General features: G+C 39.3%; 1 protein-coding gene across 2 annotated transcripts in view; it reads left to right on the top strand.

Moving 5' to 3' along the window:
- The window catches only part of exoc6b (exocyst complex component 6B), a 96,902-nt gene that overhangs the window by 16,581 nt on the left and 57,403 nt on the right, over positions 1–22,918 (top strand). For both annotated transcript variants that reach the window (XM_057337183.1, XM_057337194.1), the window contains exons 2-8: positions 3,813–3,978; positions 4,180–4,227; positions 4,329–4,419; positions 5,151–5,196; positions 6,736–6,940; positions 17,410–17,571; positions 19,437–19,505. In XM_057337183.1, coding sequence (XP_057193166.1) covers positions 3,813–3,978; positions 4,180–4,227; positions 4,329–4,419; positions 5,151–5,196; positions 6,736–6,940; positions 17,410–17,571; positions 19,437–19,505 — 787 coding nt within the window. The remainder of the gene's footprint in view (positions 1–3,812; positions 3,979–4,179; positions 4,228–4,328; positions 4,420–5,150; positions 5,197–6,735; positions 6,941–17,409; positions 17,572–19,436; positions 19,506–22,918) is intronic.

Below are 22,918 nucleotides of genomic sequence, written 5' to 3' on the forward strand. Positions count from 1 at the left end.
CAGTCGTCCAGCTGCCGTTGACCTATCTCTAGAAGTCAGCCAGCCAACAGGATATGACATCATAGCACACATAAGCATAGGTTTCCCTTGAGTTGGTTAAAGGGTGATGATGACAGTATGTAGAGGAAATTGAGTGAATAGGAATCCTGTGTAACAGGTCGACAAACATACACAGGCACTTACAGCTCATGGCAATGCTGTCATTGTTTGAAAGAATGAGTCCACATGTTTTCAGTAGTATGTATCTAGTACGTCCTATGCCACATTTATGTTGATAGGATTGTATTACTAATATATTATTACTAATACATTTACCTAATACCAAACATGATGACATTATTGGATATAAAGTAAAACATGATTTGACAGATTTGAACTAATGCGGACCATATTAATAATAGCTGTTTCTGTTATATATTTGTGGGGACATTTTCAAACTTTTGGCTCATACTGTAAGTGCATTCAAACCTGTGCACACATATTGTACACACATCTGTTATTTCTTCTCTGCTTCTCTACTGGGGAGTGTTAGGAAGATGTCAAGCTCCAGTTTTATTCAAGGAGAATATCACATTTCAGTTCTGGAACAGTCACACTGTTTCCCAAAAGTGCCTTTTAAATACGAGAGCCAAAAGTAATGACTTGTCAAGACCATCAAATAGTCCATTGGCCCACGCTGTGAAACGGGAAGAACCAGTTCAGAGAGTCAGTGGGGAAATATTCTTAACACAAGCAAACATTCATTTGTTTTGTTAAATTGACTGATCGTCAGAAAGGTTTGTAATTTATTTCTAATTACTCGATTGGAAGGTTTTCTTAAGGCAGATGGTGAAAGTCTCGTTTCCATAGCTGCAGTGCACACAGCTGGGCCTCTGGGCAGCTGTGTTCATTACAATTTGTTCAGCATTTTCTTCCCATTCCTGCTGCTCTTGTGTCTCTATGTAAACACTTCCTTATTTCTATGCATTTTTGGACAAATGTTTAAAACAACAATAATATCATAATATTAATGTCTACATTTCATTTTATCTTTTTAATAATGGCGTTGATAGGGCATGACTTCATTTTAGTCTTAACAGTCTAACAGTGCCATCAGCTGTTAAACCCTCTCTAAGAACATGTACTATGTCAACATTTCCTACTATTTCCTCCGCTTTGCTTTTAGAGCCACCCAAGCATCATTTTTGTAACAAATTCCCCAGCTTTAACAATATATCAGCATAAAACTTTTGTCCGGCTGTAATCTTTGTTTGCTGTATTATGCATGATATGAGGGTCCCAGTTTTTAGTGTGGACTATAATAGTTTTGTGCGATAAAGGTCGGTGAATTTGTCATTTAGCTTGTGTTTATGTATTTGTCAGTTACCCTATTTGGGGAGTGTGCAGTCAGTGCCGTTTTTAACTGTTTAGTAGTCTGAACATTCAGGCCAAAACGCATTTCAAGAAACACAACACAGTCTCACGGGAATTCGTGACATAGTCACAAAATTTTATCTATTGATTTGTGTTCATGGACACTTAGTGTCACTTAGCACGAATTTCAAGCTAATGTGTTTTGATGCAAATCATCTTTCATATGTATAAATTTCAACATAGTCTGATGAGAATTGGTACCTATTTTACGAGGTGGCTCATTTGTGTGAATTCTCATGTATATGTTATATTATGATTTGACTTTGCCCCTGTGACATTAGGTTTAGAGGCGGGGTTAGGGTGGGCCTTTATCATTGCTTTGCCACCTCGTAAAATGCGTGCGTTTTAGCAAAATTAGTCTTTGCGCCTGTGATTTTAGGTTTTGGGTGGGGTAAGGGGTGGCTTATAGACACCTCTTTAAATATGTACGTCTTTCCATGATATAAGGTTATACAGTCAAACCAAAATGGTAATAAAATATGACAAGAACTCAGAGTTAAACTGTGTCAGAACAAATTTATCTTGATAATGTTAGATAACTTTGATAGAAAGGTACAGTATGTAATGGATTAGGTTCAGCTGTCAGTTATGAAATGTAAGTACAAAATTGGATAATACCAATTTAGAGCAACCGATTATCAAGCAATGCTTAATTTTGTTCAGTCTGTGGTGTAAAAAGGTCGCATTAGCAGTGAAAGAAAAAACACTTTAGCAAAACATTTTTCAAAAAATTCTAAAATTATTTTTTTATGACTTTTACCGGTAGTCCACTGTATGAGCAATGTTTGGGTATAATATGTCACAGTGAGTTTACTATATTTTGCTCCTTACTTACATAAATGAACTACAGCATCCTGCACCCACTAGTAAAAAATATAAAAAAATATATCTCTGGTGTCTGAATTGACTTTTGTTTGGCTATAAATGTATATACTGAAGTATACACACGTGGTATGTGTATTGAAAGTGTGAGTGACACGAAAAAAGTGGGGAATTTGTGTTTATGAACATAAATTTCGTGATTGTGTCACAAACTGCCGTGAGACTGGGTTGTCTGTGCACCATCACACTGTGTTTGCCTGAACAAAAGAACATTCTGTATGACCCCATAAAGTGTGGAAGTAATATACATTTTATTTGCATGTTGGTTTTCCCATTACATATAATGTTCTAAGGAACTTTACAGCCAGTGAGCACGACAATGGCATATTCAGGAAGTTCAGGGAGAAGAGCCTTGAGAGGAACAAGACTCGCCTGTTAATAATTGCCCATTATTGCAATAAATGTACATATGGCAAGTATTATCTTGTAATATAAATTGCATAATTCTACCCATGTCTTCATTGAATGTCATATTTAATGTCCTAATAAGGGCTGACAAACAATGAATCACGACCAATCTACCAATGTACCATGCAAATTTGTATTTATGCACATGTTTAAGAAAATATGAAATATTAAAAATAATAAACATATATAATTTAAATTATTGGTAAATATAAATAAATAAATGTAAATATTTCCTAAATATCTATACATGTATGTGAACGTGTTTATAAATACAAAATTAACATGCACAGTACACAGACATATATTATGTAAACACAAACTTTTATTCTGGATGTGATAAACCGCGACTAACCCTAGACCTAATGTTCTAAAATGCTGTCTGGCTTGTACAGGCTGCAGTTGCTATTATTGAAATGCCATCCTGTGCTTGTTTATAGTCTGAAGTTCATCTTTAAATGACTGGAAATCTAGTGGCTGCCAATCCTGTTCCTGTAGGCCCTTTAGCAGTACACATTATGGATGTACAGGTCTTCCATTTCCTTCCAGGATCTTCCTAAAAATGCTAAATGCAGTCCACCTTATTTCACCACAGTGTAACCTTGGCTTTGAGATGTTTACTGTGTGTGAATGTTTGTGGAGGAACTGATAAGTGATGTCAAGACTTTCTTGATGGAAGGAGGGCCTTTCCTGAGCCGCAGGATAAGGGCTAGCACTGGTGAAGCCATGTGCTGGTGTGTTTGACTTCTGAATTGGTCTGCTAGTTAACAGAACATCACATGCACATTCTCTGCCATACCATCTACTTTACATTAGTTTTAGTATCTTCTGCTGCCACCTAATGGTGAAGAGTGGCAAGTGTGTATGAGTGGTTTTCTTTCAAATATATCTCTTTAAAAAGCCTCTGATATTTGTGTTTGATAAGTTTAAAACAATTGAATTTTGTCATACTCCCAGTATTCTTTCCAGTCATTTCATACTTCATCAGTAATAATCAGTAGTATCTTTTACTACAAAAAAAAAGAAACTTGAGCTGTATTACATATGTTTTTACATTTATGCTCTTTATTCATGCTTATTCATCTTTCATGTCCTCCCTGTTTTCCCTGCAGGTCTGTTTACGATGGGCAGGAGCATGGACTCTTCATGGAGAAACTGGAGGGGCGGATCCGTAACCACGACCGCGAAATTGAGAAGATGTGCAACCATCACTTCCAGGGCTTTGTGGACTCCATTACTGAACTGCTCAAAGTGCGTGGAGAAGCCCAGAAACTCAAGGTGAGTTTTAAGGGAAGTTACAGAAAGAGGAGTCGTCCTAAATTAAACTATTTACTGAAGTAATTGAGAAGCATTATAGCATAGACCTTAAATTATTTAAAGCACTCGGCTGTTGCATGCTTGTGAAAAATTAGACGTGAGAAAATGTTTAAAATGAGATTTTATAGTTTAGTATTTGAGTGGCTGTCTTTTCTTTTTCAGGGTCAGGTGACTGAGACCAATCAGAAGCTCCAAAGCAATGGCAAAGAGGTACAAAACTTAATGAGCTTACTTAATTCTCTGGTTATGAATGCAACATATCCAAAATACATACAGTATGTTATTAAAATGAATGATTAACTCTTGTGTAGCTCCTGACGACAATGGATGAACTGAGACAATGCCGTCTGCAACAGAGAAATATTGCCACCACCATTGACAAACTCACACACTGCTTACCAGGTATAACCAGCTTCATTTGAAGGTCGGGCTTAGTTTCTTGCACTTTTTTCCAGCTGGTAAACGGAGTTGTCAAATTTGCAATACACGCACTCAAATGTCTTTATAAAGGCAATTTCTATATGAAGTCCAATTTCTTGTTTCTTCTGACACTGTTCAACAGGAGAAAAATAACCAATATGTAAATTTGGTGTTTAAGTGATTAAATCCAACCAATAACATAGCATGTAACATGTATGAGTATACAGTTGTGATCCCATATGTGTCTGTAAATACATTTCCAAAGCCAAACTTATTTTTTACAAAAATAAAAATTCTGTCTTCATTTATTCACCCTCACGTCATTCAAAACCTGTACATTGACTCATATGTGGAACACAAGAGAGGATATGAGAAATGTCAAAATATTTTCTTTTGTGTTCCGCTGAAGAAATAACCCTATACAGGTTTAAGGATGTGTAAATGATGAAAGAAAGAAAAAATTTGGTCAAACTGTCCTTATAATATTATTTATTTAATTTTTGTATGTTATAAAAGTTATTTAATATTAGAAATATTATTTCAAGTTTTGATCATACAAATTTAGTTTTTCCTCTGAAGTGCTCATTACAGAAGCAGAAATGTTTAGGTGTGCTGAGGTGTGTGAACGTTTCATCGACGCTAAAAAAACACACGGCAAGATAATATGACCTAATGTGTTTGTTTTTTTCCCCACATTTTGCTTTTATTCCCAGTGTTGGAGATGTACAGCAAACTACAAGAACAGATGAGATCCAAAAGGTATGAGATAATAATTTCTTTTTCGCCAAAGTTCTGTATACTGCAAACAAATAGCTCATAAGTGACTAGATGGCACCAGATGGCAGCAGAGGCACATGTATACCTGTTGAACTTAAACACATAAGAGCAGTTCACAGTCACCACAATATTTTTATCACATTTACTTTGAAAATGTCAAAAATGTGACATTGTTTAGATATGGATGAGAAGGGGGATATTCTCAGCTGGGAAAGTGAGAAAGGTTTTGATTATTTAAACAGTCTCTGACCACTGGCCAGTCTCATGCAGTCTGCTGTGACTGGAGTGCTGACCAGAGATTTTCAGAAGGACGTCTGAGATGTGCAAAGCAGCATTTGGCAGCCATCGGGACTGAAAGGCACTGAGGGATACATTTGCAAAGAGACTGGATTTCTTCTGACAAGCTTTAGCAGATGCAAAAGGTGTTATTATGCTTTTTTCTACATAGTATAGGACAAATACTATACGAGTTATTATATTCTGCTAGCACAATATGTTTACACGTGTCACTCTGAGCATTTCTCAGTGTTATAGACGGTGGCAACAATATAAACAAACATCATGTGGCCCAATAGAGAATCAGTAACTGAGTAGTTTTAATTGAATTGAACACAATTGATGTACAATAAAGTATTCATATAAATGAATAATGATATAAATCAAATATAAATTATATTACTAGTAGCCACTAGCCAGACCGAACACGCACCCAAAGTTAACACAGGGTTCCAGGCGCGTGCGTCCGATGAAACCGTATATAAGATGTGTTGTAAGCGATTGGTTTTTCAGTCTTGCTCTGGTTTGTCTCGTCCTCTATGTGACCTTAAGATTGACATGGGCCTGTAACTCTTCCATCCATTTTGGTTTTTATTTATCTCTCCTCTTTGTGTTTCTCTGTCTCTCTCGTGCGCTTGGTTTTGCCATTAGCCTGGAGGTAGTGGCAGGGTCGGCCAAGAGCGACTCGCTCTCCCCGGCGTCGGGTCTGCTGTGTAATGTTGCGTGACTGTGATGCCGTATTGAGCGCGAGTGTGTGCGTCCTGCTGCTCGCCCAGAGTCCAGCATTGCTCATCTCTGAGATCATTGTGATTGGGTTAAATTGTTATCATGCTGAGATCTTAAGTCTTTAACCAAAGGTTAAAAACATGTACCGCATGTGTGCTTGAAATTAGAGGAGAGGTTTTTGAAGTAGGAGATCTATACCGCTTCTTCCTATTAAGTGTGGTATAAAAATGTGCACTTTTAAGTATTGTGATATTTTACTGTACTCATGTTCACGATTCTAAATGTACTGTTGCATTAGTTTGATGTGCACTCATTTATTATTTTTTAACCAAGAATGAACTAAGAATGTAATTGTGTGCAAGGAACAAGTTAATAAAAGTTATAAGTGTACGCTAAATGTAAATAACCATAGAGTTATTGTACCATGACGCAGATTTCAAAATAATCTCTCGAAGTTTCTTTCCTGTATATTCTGTACCTTTCGTTTCTGACCCCTGACCCTGTCGTGTGCCACCTCAGATACTACCCGGCCCTACGAACCTTGGAGCAGCTGGAGGAGAGCTGTTTGCCTCAAGCGGGATCGTATCGATTCTGCAGCATCATGGCAGAGAACATATCACGTCTGCGCACACACATCAGAGACGTCTCCATGTCTGACCTCAAAGACTTCCTGGAGAGCATCCGCAAGCATTCGGATAAGATCGGAGAGACTGCCATGAAACAGGTGTGTGTGTGTTTGTGTGTGAGAGAGAGATGACTTTAAATAATCTAAATAATGACTGGAGCTGTATCAGAACTACTCTGCATTTATTGCACTCATTGACCGCTGCCTTACGGTTCATATTCACATTTGACCTGCTGGTCACAGTTAGGTTTAAATGCGAGCGCTCTGAGGGAAGGACAGAGGCCTTGTTCTTCTAGTTCATTGTGCTTTTTCTTTTCATCTTCTTATCTTTGACCATCTAGTAATTTAGTCTGGAGGAAAGAGAGCTACCAATCTGTTCCGAATCAAAGATTGTTTCAGGTCGCGTTTGTTTATGCCAGAGGAGCAGTGGAACACTGCGTGTGGACGCTGCTTCAAGGACAGTGCACGGAGACGCGGAAAAGACGGAGGGAACACATATGAGAGAAATTTAGTGGATTTTTCATTGGAATGCAGAAAAGTCCTCTGCTTTCTTTTACAGTTATTAGAGCAAGATGGGGCGAGGAGTGCATTAAAATATGAAATGCCAAATAAGCATTAAGAGCTCCGCCCAGCGCCAAGGAAACGTGGCCTCTTTTTTGTCTTTTGCATTTTTATTAGCTTTTCTCTTTGTCCCTTTTAATAGAAGAGAAAGCTGGTTGGTAGATGATCGGTATTATTGTGCTTTATTGGTTGTGTCTGTTACGAGCAATATTAATATTGATGCTGAAGTACTAGGTAACCCTAAATATTACAATTTGGCATTATTTGTCTAACACTGCATGTTCTACTGTGATGAATAATATCTCAAATTATGCAACTTGAGGAACAATACTATTTTTTTTGGTTAGTAACATAAGTGTGCTAAACGTTCCCATAAGGGGCGATTCACATTTCGTGTGTAAAACCGCGTGGAAAACGCGAGCCCCACTGCTTGGGGTGCCCCACTCATGCAGTGCGCGTGCGGCATTCTGAAAAGTCGAACTATTTTCATCTTGATGCGGCGCGCACTGCATGCGCATCCCGACCGCATTGCTCACTATTTGCGCGCGCCTGCCACGTGTCTACATTTAAAATAACGAACTTACGTGCTGAAAAAATGCTAAATGTGACTCGCCCCGTAAAGGAATCTGACCCGTATTGTATATATGGATCAGAATGTCATGGAGACCTGGGGGTTGGCTTTGTTCACTTAAATCAATAAAGAACAAACATGAAAACCTTAACAACCCCATAGCAAAATGCTAAAAGTCACAACATAACCACAACGTGCTGGTAACTACCCACAACATCTAAGCACTGTCGTATGGACCTTGCATTGACAGCACTAACATGTTCCTCAGAAAGTTCTGACTTTCCTCACTACCCGTTCCTCTGCATACAAATGTGTTACTGATCCTAATTATGAAACTCTGGGGAGTGGAAGAATCCAAAAAGATGTCACCCAAAATTTTATTTCAGATATTATTTCCTGATAACGACAAGTGTTGCTTGTATGTGCACACTTCAGTAGCAGTGCAGCGTTACAAAATGCTACATTTTGCTACTATTTTGGTAAATTGGTCCGTGTATTAGGACTTTGTTTGAAAACTTATCCGCCAATTCGAGGCCTTGTGCATGGGTTTTGGTGTAGAACTAGTGGAACTGCTTTTTCACAAGAGGACTTTGACTTTCTTTAAAAACCTCAGTTTCAAAGAAGCTTTCCCAACACCGGTTCTCGAAAAAGTTCTTGTGTCCCTGATGGTTTCAGAATCAAAGAGAATGAGACAGTACATGTATTCATCCAGGTATGGTAGCAGATATGTGTTTTACTAGCAAGTTAATAATGCATTCAGTCTTTCCATATGCAGTTGCTTATGTCAGACACCATGAGTCGTAATCAAAGATACTTGTTTGTTCTCATGCTGGTCTCCTTCCAGTTGCCCCAGCCCAGAGTTTCGTTCCACTTTGTCCTATTTTCCCTCTCTTCATCAGCCTCCGCCATGGTCCATGCTTTGAACAAACGGTTGGCTCCTGAAGTTCCAGCTTTTGGTGGGTTTCCACCGGTCCAATCTGGATAATGGGGTCGGTTTGGTTTGAACTCCCCGCTGCTTCTGCTGCTGAGTCTGATCATCTGCTTTGTTTTTGAAGGGCATCCTCATCCCTCGATTTGGGTTCTTCTTCTGGTGCCACCATTCATGAGATTTCTTAATCTACATTTAAAGGGAGCACGTCATGCAATACATGAAACGATAACGACAAGAATTTATATACGACCTCCCATATATCGATTCCTTTTTACAGACCAAATTTGATTTGGTTACGTTGTCCAATGTACAGTAAATAGACTTAAAGGTACAGTAGCAATTAATTCATAAGAGGAAGAAAATAAATAATAAAAAAACGGTCAACATAATTGTGCAAAAATATAATGCTATAAGTGCATACACTCTTAAAAATAAAGGTGCTTAAAAGGTTCTTCACAGCGATGCCATAGAAGAACCATTTTTTGGAACCATTCAGTGAAAGGTTCTGTAAAGAACCATCTCTTTCTTCCTTTTTTATAATCTGAAGAACCTTTTTGCGCCACAAAGAACCTTTTGTGAAGCAGAACGGTTCTTCAGATGTTAAAGGTTCTTTATGGAACCAAAAGGTTCTGGTGTCGAAGAACCTTTTGAAGCACCTTTTTTTAAGAGTGTAGGATATGACCCTATTAAGTACCTTGTTTCATTTGGTGTTTTGTAACCAGTTCGCTGCAAAGAATTATGGGTCGTCTGCATTCAGTTTGGGGATTTATTGAGGGGATTGAGTAGAGAATCATGTAACAGGGTGAAAAGTAGATTGCGCAAGATGAAGAGAGGCAAATTGGGAGCAATCACTGGATATTCATGTTTTGTTTCCTTCATACATTTGTTCCAAACATAAAATCTCAAAGAAAGCTCTGTAGATGCCCAGATATGTTCTTTTGCCACTTTAAAAATGAATCCCTGAGTGTAATATTGGCTGCATGTAAAAGTGTTACGATTGCCAAACAGATAATGAAACACACTTGCCCATGTGATTTTTGTTATGCGTTTTCTTGGGTGTCTGTCCTGTCCTTACAATGGCCTCTTCCTCAGAACAGCTAATTGTATTTTATAATGTTTACTCTCTTCAACCCAAGAAATTGCAACATGCACTTCTACCCATACAAATGCACACAATTATTGTGCGTCTAAAACATCAACATGTGGTGTGACTGTTTGGGTTAAAAAAACTGAGCTTCCTCCCACACCAGCATCCTCCTTCTCCCATCATCACAGGCTTCAGTTTGACCCAGATTCTGCTCCTGCTGATGAGGTCCATGTCTGGCCGAGTCTTGGCCACCGTCTTCAGCTACTGCTGGAGTCTCAGAGTTAAGCCTTGATCCGAGGTACCGCTGGAGCCGATCTTCAGTGACTTCCTTTTGTGAACATAATGTTTGAATGAATCGTTCCTCACGGAGCCTGACTGTGTATCCCGAGGTTCATCTTCTAATAAAAGTGAGAAATGGAGTAGTTTGTTTTTTAAAGGTTTGGATTAACTGTACTGTGTTAGTTAAATGAAGATCATTATTATTATTTTTTTTAAACCTTGCCAGGGAAGGCTTGCCAAGCTTTTATACCATCATGCCTTGTTGTTTTTTTGTCTTTCATCTGTGAATGAAAAACGTATGCATTCTATACTTTAACCCTACATACACAATTTTGCATACTCTATTTTAGTGCATAATTCTACAGATGCATATTTCTTTCAAAGGAGCATTTCACCCCCCCCAAAAAATCTCATGATTTACAAATTGACTTTCTACTTATGTTACCAATGCCATTCCCTTTACATTCCCTTTAGTTGAGCACAAACAAGTCATTTTTATTAAAATGTGGTGGGCTTATTTGACTTGGACTTGACCTTGCAACCAACCAATCAGAACATCCCAGAAACTTCACTCACGTTTCACTTCACTTCTTATTAAACATGCTATCAATCTTCAATCTCTTTCATTTGCTGGTAAACAAACAGCACTCTTTATTTATTTGAACTTTATTTCTCTTATCCAGCACACTCTCCTCCCTGTAGTTCCATGCGTGTCCAATAGGGAGCAGCAGAGCACATTCCAGATCTCGTCTGTCTCCACCGCTCTGTAAGATCCCCCGCAGAGGTGGAATGTTGGTGTAGAGCTAAACCAAGATTCTAACACCTGTAACCTTCTAAAAAAGTGTCTGTCCAGCCGGCACTTGCCAAAGCCTCACATTCCTCATATTAAAGTTTGTTTTCTTGCATGTCTTTTGAGTCCTGGAAGATTTGTCGTCCTGGCTCGCATTCATGTGTGTGTTTTGGCTGTAACCCGGCACGTGCTGATTTGAGCAAAGCTATACAGAATTGTTCCTCAAAAGTAAACCGAGTAGAAGATAAATCGAGCTCTAATGTCACCGTGCGCAAGCTTCCTGTTAGCTCAGAGAATCCATCTATAGCACTCTCTTATGAATCCCATCGTTGACGCAGACACTGACTCCTGCTTTTGACCTGTGACCTCTCTTCTCGAACAGATGTGACTGTTCCGCCTACACGTCGGTGCTCCCAGTGGCCTTTTTGCAGCTTCACTAGTGGTTTCTTCTAAATACAGGAGCATGCCATTGGCTGTTCTCCCTTTTTGTGGGTTTTTGCTCCAGTGGTTGTGTGGTTGAGTGACGTTGGAGACGGTTCCGACTGTTAAATCGGGAGAAGAATGGATCAACTGCTCTCCGCTGACTGATGAAGAACAGAACGCCTTTTCTTGCCATAATCAAATCCCTCTTTTAATAGAGGCTGCAGTGTAGTTTGCGTATAACCCCTAACCTGTCCAGTTCTCAGTTATATTTGCCAATACGGCTATTTTCCCATATTATGCTCACATTGTAACTGTCAGTATTGGAGTTGAAGTTTCCATCTTCCGAAGGTTGACGTCACTAGGCACACGGCATCACCACCAACAAGAACCTTTGGGTAATAAATAAATCCATTGTTCCAGGGTTAGACCCTCAACCTCAGCTTGATCCACTTTCCTTTAAACGGCAGAGATGGCTTCTCTTGAGATTTGGATGCCTCCCTCCAATTCTGTTCTTCCATCTCTGACTCCAGATGAGCGAGCGAGCGAACCACTAATAACAGAAGGCTATTTGTCTAGGGGCTCTGCTATCCAGACTCGCAGACTGGTTCCTATTCCACTGGAAATTAGGCCCAGTCTCTGTGCCTGTGATTGTTTTAATTCCACTAACAAATGATCTGAAAATAAATGTATTGGGAGATCCAGTGCTGTAATAATGGCTCCATTGTAAGCTGTCGAGCACAGGGAGAGTCAAGCATATGTGTGTGTGTGGGGTGGATTGAGTATAGGGAAAACGTGGTTAGTCAGAGATTGTTATTGATCACAAGTTCTTTGTTGCGTGTATTTCCAAGAAAAGTTTGACTTGTCTCGCATGCGTTCTGTCATATGTGGCCTGTCTGTGGTGTCATAGGTTTTTTCTGCAGACAAACCAAAAGAAACTTTATAACTTCATTGGAAAAAGAAGGGAACACAAAGACCATAAATGAACACTATACATAAATACAACAACAACAAAATGATTATTAGTCCTGTTTTCATCCACCGATTTTTTTTGCACATTTTGGGATATCACATAAAAAATGCTGGATGGAAACGCCAAGATGCGTATAAATTCTAAAAATGTGCCTTAAAATATAGTGTTTCTGTGAGTCTGAGCGCTCTAAGGCACAAGTAATTAATTATATGTATTATTTATTAAAAAGACAGCCTACGGTTCTCTTTTTGCAGTTACTTCCATTTTCCTTAGTGATATTTGCTGCCATTTAGTTACAATCTGGAGGAAAGTTATGATTAGTCTTTTTTTTACTCACTGGATGCCTTATTTGCAATTTTTTATGATATTCCAATTAGTTAAATTCTTAACTTTGGATGGAAACATAGCTATTTACATATTCACTTTCTTTGTACCCATTTCTGTTTTTTAACAACAAATTGATGACATGCCAATTAAAATGTGTTTGTACAATTTAGTTAAAGGTCCAGTGTAAGCAATGCAGCGGCCCTAGTGGTGAGGTTGCGAATTGTAACCAATGGCTCACTCCACCCCTTACTTTCGAAGCACTACGGCGGCTGACATAGGACTAAGATGTTGTCACGTTTTCGCTTCTTTGCTGAAGGAGATAAAGGATTTACAAAATGCGCTCTGTCGAGCAGTTTGTCCGTTTAGGACTACTGTAGAAACAACATGACGAATTCCATGCAAGGGGACCTGCGGTGTATGTAGAACGAAATAGCTCATTTTAATGTAATAAAAACACAATGCTTCATTTTGTAAAGTCTTTATACACCTCTGAAGACGTAGTTATTTATATAAAATTGCATTTCTGTCAATAGATCCTCCAAAAATTACACACAACGCCTTTAGTTCAGAAACCTTTGCTGTTTTTCTCTCAAAGCCTTGTTCTTCTGTACTATTACTGTGGACCTCCTGCCGTGTATTTTTGCACTTTGAAGGAGGAAGAAAATCTGAGATGCTCATTCCAGAATTGCATACCCGTGTACCAGGGCTGTAGTCAAGTCCACCGTTGTCGAGTCCAAGACCAGGACTAGTCGAGACCGCGTCAAGACTGAGTCCAAGTCAAGACCGAGTCCAATTGAGACAGTCAAGACAGAGACATAAAAAAAATCATGACTACAAGACCACATACTTTTGGTTGTTTATGTGATGCAAGAGACAGCATATCATCTATTCTAAGATAATCATTTTCATTATTGTTTGTAATGATCAAAAGCAGATAAAATAAGGCACTAAAGTCACAAAGCCGAAGTGTAACTTCACATTTTTTTTATTGAAGTGTAACAATCCTATTCTGCCAATAGAAAATGTAACGAATAACCACCAAACACTTGAATATGTTCCCATTCTTGAACTTATGACTTATTTTGGTTACTTTGTCCCCCAAAGTAACCAAAACCCCCTGACTTTTTTATTACTTTTTAAGGAACTTTTTAACACCTGTGTGTGTGTGCGTGCGTGTTCATGTTTGTATATCCCGGTGGGGACCTAAACCTGAATGCACACCAATTCAATGGGACTCGTGTCACCGTGGGGACCAAAATTGAGGTCCCCATGGGCAAAAAAGCTTATAAATTGTACAGAACAATATTTTTTTTAAATCTAAAAATGCAAAAAGTTTTCTATGATCTTTATGGTTAGGGGTAGAGTTAGGGGATAGAATATACAGTTTGTACAGTATAAAAAACATTACGCCTATGGACTGTCCCCACAGAGATAATAAACCAGACGTGTGTGCGCCTGCCTGTGCCCGTGCGTGTTTGATAGAGGAGCTGCCAGAAAGAGCAGAGGCCCCACGGCTCGTTTAAAAGCACGTTTCTGTGCCCATACTTAAATAACATGTTCATATCGCAATGACAATAAAAATACGATCAATCTTATCTTTAAGCCCTACTTTCTGAACTTATAAAAATACTCAAATGCAATGCTAACTCTGAAACATGGCATTAACTTACCTCTCTTTGTGATGGCTTTGCTGGTTTCTTACGAAATTGGATGTTGTCCCACAGGTTTCGGGGAAAGTTTTGTTGCAAAAAGTTTCCTTTTAAGCGCACTGTCGATAAATTCTTTATGGTTTGTAAAACCAAATGTTATTATGCCGCTGCTCGCTGACATCGTGCCTGATGAATGATTGATGCTGTCTGGTTCGCGCCGTGGACGAATCGTTCATTTGAACCGGTTCATTCTTTTAAGTGAACCGGTCGAACCAGTTCACCTGAATTGTTCGCGTTTAGCGTCTCCCGTAAACACTTAATATTACCCACAAATTAATTCAGTTCTTCACTTTCTGGTGTGCATGACAGTCCCGAGGACTTGAACCAATATACCGGAGTTATTTAGTTACACCAACAGCACACACTGAACTGAACTGCTGTGTGAAGAGAGAACTTATGAGCACACGCGGTGCTTGAGTCGAGAGTCGGCAACAGTTTTGGGATCATTTGTTTTCGGATCACAAGAAGCATGCTCTATCAATGTTTTGTTTTGAAGGAGAAAAGAAAACATATATCGCTGGACTCGATCGAGACCGACTAGAACCTTTGGCGAGACCAATGACCAAGTCCGAGTGCAAATACCAACCATAAAAAAAGTCTCGAGTACTACAGCACTACCATGTACTCATCTATGTTCCTGCTCATCTATTCAAAATTCAGTAAATTGCTCCTCCTTTAAAACAGCTTTCCTTTTCAAATGACTTCACAAATCTCTTTTGTGTTTTCCAACCTCTCCGCTTCAACCACCTGGCTTCATTCTGCTATGTAACACCCACTTTTCACAATCCAATCAGTTCTCAATGGACAAAATCCACCCAATCCAAGTCCTATCCTACAGTTTCTTTCATTGAATATCTTGTTTCACTCAGGTTTTAGGAGGAGTTTGGTTACATGTACAATGTTATCCAGACAATTATATAAATTATCTAAATTTAATTTAGTAAATGGTCATAGTCTTTTCCCTCTGCACACCAATGCCATATAAATTACCCATCAGAGTCATATTTTGGTGGTTTAAAACTTTAAATCATCGCTAATGTTGGTAACATGGACTTCATTTCACATGCAGAAGTTCTTCATAATGGGGCCCTTCAGTGGGCCAGGTGAGGGGAAGAATTCCTACAGTCTTCCTTTCTTCTGTTTTCCATCTCTCTCTCTCTCTCTCTCTCTCTCTCTCACGCACTACTTCAGATGAGGAAGCATGAACCCGTTGTCTTCAGAGAAATGAAACTAAGACATAAGGACAACGTGTAAAATGGGGCATTTATAATCTAACGTATCTGACGTAAGTGGGGACAATAAAGGGGACAACACATTTTTTTATACAGCACCAAAAGAAAGCCTATCTGGACCTGAGCTCTTCTCTAGTGTTAAGATACATGACAAGTATGCACAACCTTGGATGTTGGGGTTTGAACTCGCAGGCTGGGTTTAAATGCTCACTGCACCTAAAATGAAGTCCTTCAGTTTTGATTTCCTTAATGCGAAGGAGTTCTTGAATTTCAAAGGTCTCTTCATGTGTCCCCATCCGATTCCACATCCCAATGACGCAAATGCCTCTACTCGAGGGAACACAACGCGAGATGAGCACAATAGACACACGCACAATCTTTGCTTAGTCCAATTAGTGCATTTTTTGAACTTCTCCGAGATGAACAAATAATGTTGCATTTAAAGGAGCCACCAAGCATCTACAGCATCCATCTTACATCCTGTGCAGCTTCTTTTTTCATCTTCCACTGACGTTTTTCCCCCTATTTTCTTTTCTTTTTTTATATAATGAGGGCCTTTTTCATCTGCTTGAGAGCCCTCCATGCCTCAATCCTGCCTTCTACTAAATAACTTCAAGCATTTGCGTTAAGCGTAGTAATGATGTCACACGGTCTTTGTTAAAGAATAGCACACTATTGAGAGAAAAACAGTCAACTTTTTCTCACGTTTTGCATATTGGGGGGTCCTTTTTCACAGGTGCCTTACCCTTTGTTGGCACTACTGGGAAATACACTTTGCCAGTGTATAGCACAATATGGCAGTTGGGTTGGACCAGTGCAGCTTTGACTTAGTTCTGTTTTGAGTGTGGGTAGGCTTTTGTAATTAGTGCATACTTACTTTTTCCCATGGTTTAATTAATGTCATGTTATATTTAATTGTTCTAACCATTATAAAATAAAAGATAGGTGAATACTTTTTGTTTTAGATGTTTATATTTAATCAGATTTTTTATTGTTGCATTTTTGCTATATAATTTTCTATAAAGTACAGCAGCAGAAAAAATTAAGAGACCATTTCAAAATTATTTTTAATTGACTATTTGTATGTTTAGGTAAATGGATCATTTCATTCTGTTAACTACTAAAAATATTTCTACCAAATTTCAAATTAAAATATTGCTTCTATTTGCATTTATTTGCAGAAAATGAAAACTGGTGAAACAGGTCAAAATAACAGAAAAGATGCTCTGGATTTTTTCAGACCTCAAATACTGCAAAGAAAGCAAGTTCATGTTCACTTTCAAGCACTACAACAGTTATATTTGTGCATGTATGTACGTGATAACTTCGTTTTCATTTGTCTTGCTGTAAGTCTTTCACGTTGCTCTTGAATGAGACTTTAGTCTGAATTTCACATACAGTGTCACGTATGTGCGTTATATTCCAAGTCTTCAGAAGCCATAGGAAAGTTTTGTGTTATTAACAGAATGAAAGTGATTAATGAAAATCCTGACATCCACCTCAGCTCTGTGTGGCACATACGCAAGTTCTTGATAGTTGTGATGCCTGATTCATGAAATCCATGAACCCGACTGATGTGGTCACTGAATTAATGATCCAGTCACAGCGTTTACAGAAATATCGTTTTAGTGCAGAAAGTTTTGCCGTTTATTGCTGCTCGCATATTTCTGATCATTTTGTCTTTTCAGGCGCAGGTGCAGATCGCACGTGACAACGCAGTGACATCACAGCAGCACTCAGCGGGTGGACGGAGAATACGAAACGAAGCGTGTCTGGACAGAACTGGCAGCAACCCCTTCACAGAACAGGATTCTGGGATACTAGATGTGGAGGATGAAGAGGCGGATGAGGTGAGAGAGAAGCCATCAAGCTTTGTAAATGCTGCTTTAAATCTATTTTTATACACAGAGGTTTTCTGACCTGAGAGGACATTGAAAAGTCATATCTGTTCACAATTTTCCTTATTCCCCGCCATCTCTTACTGGTTGATCTCATGGTTATCACTCTTTTTTTGTGTCTGTCCCGTTTCTACTGACTGCTTTACTCTCATATCCTCATGGACTTGCTGTTGGGCTTCTGGCCCAGTCCAGGATCCCCTCCCTTTCTTAATGGAGCGTCTCAGCTCTGCTCTTGTTTAGTGTCATTACGGCTGTCCCACTCCTCTGAGGAGCAGTGCCAGACGTGCGGAGCATGTGAGACGTGCAGCTACTAGCCTCTGCCGCTACTCCAGGGAGATCTATTAAAGTGATGCAGTCAAGATTGATGCTCATTGTTTAGCTGTTGTTTGTTATGCGAGTCTTTCGTTTTGACGGTTTGTTTTACCTGCTGAAAGCAAAGCAATACAAAGTGGGCACTTGTGTGAATAACATGCTAAAACTGACATTTTTACCTCCACATCTTTTTTTACCTATTGTATAAGTTGAACGTCAGTAACATAGAACATTATTGCGTCTTTCATTTATCAAACCGTGCCATTTTCATCCTGTTATTCATTGATTCTGTTATAGACGTGTCAACATATACACAAAATGTCAAATCATATGACTTCCTAATATTCCATAAACTGATCTTGACAGTGTTGACATTCTTAACTTTTGTTGCACGCGAAAAACAAGAAGATTCTGTTTTGGAAAATACTTTTCATGAGAAAAAGACAGCATATGGGTTTGTAGTTTTGTCTATTGTTTGACTTCTTCCCTTCTTCCCATGTGTCATAATGCTTTTCTCTTGTGGCTTCTGTGCGAGGGGCACTGCTAGTGCCAGCCTCAATCTCTACGCTCCAGGGCTTCCTGAGTAACGCTCGTGTCCAAAGCCTCATATCCGTACCCATTTAGTGACCCTTTTCCACACAAGCGATGTTCTCATACTCATGTACATCCCGTCTTTTTCTAGTGTTGCACCTTAGTGTGATCATGATGTTCTTGAACCAGTCGAACCCTTCCAGTGGTGCATCAACACTTAATTGTTTTTCCTCATTCTCTCTAGGTTATTGTTTGTCCTTTGGTGCCGTGACATAGCTGGGTTTAAATGTCCCTTGTTGCCACTTTGTGGGCACCAGATCAAAGCTGACATTGTTTAGCGGTCATTCGTTTGGCATGCGTTTGGAAAAGGAGTGTTTCCTATACTGGTAAGGTCAAGGGTTGTTCAGGTCGAAAGAAAAGAACGAAAATGGGGTTTCGTCTCATGCTCTGCAGCCATTTCACTGAGGGGCATTGATGTTTACATGCATGTATGTTTATGCATTTGGCCTTACAGTACATTCAAGCTTTACATTAAAAATTAAAATAAAATTCCTGTAAATATTCCTTCAACATGTACTCATATTCATGTCCTTCTACACCGGTATGGCTTGCTTTCTTATACAGAACACAAAAGATATTTTGAAAAATGTTGGTAACCAATCAACATTGGCCGCCATTGACTTCCATTATATGGACACAAAACCACTGAGGCATTTTTTCAAATATCTTTTGTGTTTCATAGAAGAAAAAGTCACATGCATGACTTTTGAATGACACGAGGATGACAGAATTTTATTTTTTGGCGAACTATCCGTTTAAGACATTACTCTTCCTCTCTTGGATCTTGGCATTCTAAATAGATTGTAATTAAAAAGTCTTATAAAACATTTCTTTGTGTAGTTTATTTAAAGCGTTTAGGTACAGGTGATGTGTCTCACTGACGCCAGGTGTTTTGTCTCATTTATGTATTGCAGGTTTCAGGTGCACAGGATTTGGTGGATTTCTCACCTGTGTATCGCTGTTTACACATCTACAGTGTATTGGTGAGTACTCCACTCATATGGAAATTCTTTTGCTGTCTGTTTTATTTCAGGTTAGCCCTTTTCTGGATCTAAGGCAGAGAACATGTTTTTAAGCATGTATGCATACACACGCGTTTCTTTTTGGGAGAGATTGTTTCTTTTGAGTGTGTGTGTGTTAAAACATTGTATTAATGTTATACTGATTGTAAACCTGTTGATCCGTGCCAGGTTTGTATACAGTAATCTAAGGGAGTTTCATTCATTTTCTGTCCATTGGTCTACACAAAATTGCCACTGAAATTGTTCCAAACTTTACCCGTAAGTTCTCCACCCAGAAGTACCCTGAAATGCTTCCTGCACAAACAAACATTGCATTCAAAAGCAGCCACAAGTAATGAAAAACAGTTCTTAAACACATCAATGCTAATTTATTGGCTATTAACTCGCTAGACTCTCATCTGTGGAGTCAAGACTCTTTAAACTGTTTGCTTTTGTTTTATGCTTCAAAATGCAACCAAGAATGGGTGTAGGTCTACGTACGAGCGCGGGTATGCCACATGTTTGTTTTCAGTGCGTACTCGATGACAGCTGCTCATGGGCTCTTGAAGAATTGTTTGAGTTGGTGGAATGTCACTTTATGACCCTCTGGCCTGTAAATTTCATGTGCGAGAAGATGGCCTGTCATTTCTACAATAGACTTTGTAGAGGAGGCTGGTGAGAATGGCATGCTGAGAGATTGGTGTAAAAAGGAAGTCTTTAAAGTTCACATCTTGACTTTTTCGTCCAGTCTGAGGCGGCTCTAGAGACCGGGTCTGGGAGCCGTCTCAGGACGCTGAGGAAAGAAGGAAGTGCAAGGACGGAGTGGGTTGGGGAATATTGGAGTCACGGAAAGGACACGCCGTGCACACGCTTACACTGTTTTAAGCCAAGTGATGCAGACGTCCCACGGTCCGTGACGGAGAGAGAGAGACAAAGTAAAGAAAGCAAACAAATGAGAAGAGTGTCGCCATCTCTGATATGCAAGTCGATGTGTTTCTTTTTCAAGAGGAATGTCCATGTTTTTGCCTTTCCTTCCCTTGATGCTCTAACGTTGACCCTCGAGTCACCCCAGACCCTGGAAAATCAGACCGCTTATACCAAAACAATCAGAACGACACTTTATACATCCCTGAAGGACAGGTTTTTTTTATGGTGAGCGCACACTAGCGCGGGTGTTCATGCCACAGATACTTCCCATTTACTGTATATGCGGTGTCCTGAACGCCCCCTCAGGAAGGAAGTTGTTGAGGCTGCTGTATGTTTACATGACGACTGCCCTTACTGTGACATCACTCCAGATAATTTAAACAAACTTCATGTAAACACAGTTACACACCGCTAGTGTAAGGAGGGAGAGGACTGGAGCGATCCGGAAAGATTTTAGAATGGAGGGAATGATAAAATATGGAAATTGTTTATGACCTTTGTAGATGTACAATGGCTCTTCACCTCTAAATGGCTCGAAGTCGGGGTGGGTGGGTGTACTGGAGTCAGGCGAGACGCTGAGGGGGTTCACCTGGGTTTCCTTCAAACCAGGAGGTCGTGACCTGGCCAAGATGTCCCTTGGCTTTGTATGTACGTGTGTGTGTGTGTGTGTGAGGCAGCGGTGCCTGGAACTATACGCTTGGAACTGATGCAGAGAGACGGGAAATTGAACTTTGGTTCGAAAGCCGAGCTGAGGACAAAATAAGGACAGAGCACAGGACACGCAAGAGGTCAGAGTGTCACCGAGAGGGTGTAGCCTGTTCTGTTTTTTAAGAATGCAGGAGGAATGATCAAGTACGCTGAAAGAAATAAATGCAAACAATGTATTTGAAAATTTTCACGCCGCTGTCAAACAATTGATATTTTATGATGCACGAGGTAATAACTTTTAAATGGACTTTGTGAAAATGTGTTCCCGCTGGAGTGATTGAATAAGGAAAGAGAATAGCAGACAAATGGGAAAAGAGCGATGCAAGGTCTTAGGTGTTGAAAGTGCGACCTCCCTGCCTCAAGGTCTCTTATTGTTGCCGTATTGTTTTCACATTGCCAGAATACAGCTAAACTCGAAAGACCAATCTGGCATAATTTTCGTGTAGTTCCTTTCAGACTTTTCCAGTACCAACAAAGGCATATTTTCTCCTGCTCTGTTACTGAAACATTGCATATGACTGAGCCAGGAGTCATGAATTGACTGAATGAATACATGGGCTGTGGTGGAGGGTGTAGATCAAGTGTTAAAATATTGAGTTTTAATGATGCTACGGAGCAAGAGATCAAACACTGATGGAGAGCTCTTGCATTAAGGCTTGTAGTGTGTTCTCTTTCTCCTTCTGTCTGGTTTTATTTTGTATCATTTTTTATTTGATATTGATTTTATATACATAAAATGTATTGGTAATTTGCTTAGCATGTATGTATATTAGTTTAAACCCTTTCTGCATAGAGCTACAGTTTATCTTCAAACAAAAACAAGGCGCATTTTAAACTAATCCTGTTTTACATTCCCCAAAAGCAGTAAAAACAGAGAAAAAGAGGTCGTCACAAAAATTTGATCGTGAAAGGGTTAATAACATTTTTTATTTCTTAGGGTTTTCACCATTTAAGAATCATAAAATGTTTTTCCAATAATTGCAATTGGTATGACCTACCTGTAAATGTGCATAATTTTGTATACCATATGCATTCATAAAGTTCTAACAATAACCATAAATATCTTTGTTTGTTGTTATTGTGATGTTACAATATAGAATAGAATGTTGTCTGACTGTTGAATGAGACATGAAGTAACTGACATGAGGAGGTGTCGTTTTGGAGAGATCTCTGAGGGAATGATATATTTCCGTTTTTTTGTGCTTTCAAAGCTAGCATGCTAATGCTAGCCACTACGAAACTGCACACCATAACTTAAACTGCCCATGACTCAATGAATAACAAGTTTACAGTGTCATTTTTTGTCATCAACAACTTAAGGCTAAAATACACTACAAGACTTTTGCCCAGATTTTCAGTCTGGACTTGTTGCAGAAAGTCCAGCCATTAGCCATACATGGAGTCTGTTGGCATGATTGTTGCCAGAGTAATCCATAGTAAAACAGTTCAGAGTGAAATCTCACGTCACCTCGTAATTACTCCAGTTCAGACAGAACGTGATCTATTTACACTAGGTGCGGTTATGTGGCGATAAAGATTCTCTTCTTGTACTCGTTCCTCTTACCCAAACTCACCCACTTTCCTGATGAAACTCTCGGAGCGCTTTTCCACCATCGCGCCGAACGGTTCTAAGCTGAAACGGTTACAGTTATGTTTCCACGTGAGCCTGGTTCGACACGGCAAGTTAACAAACTGTTCTCGGCTTGGAATTTTCAGCAAGGTTCTATAACCGTGCTAATGAACGCGCGAAGAGCCGTTAC

Source organism: Triplophysa rosa, linkage group LG1 (assembly GCF_024868665.1).
Source record: "Triplophysa rosa linkage group LG1, Trosa_1v2, whole genome shotgun sequence".
NCBI lineage: Eukaryota > Metazoa > Chordata > Actinopteri > Cypriniformes > Nemacheilidae > Triplophysa > Triplophysa rosa.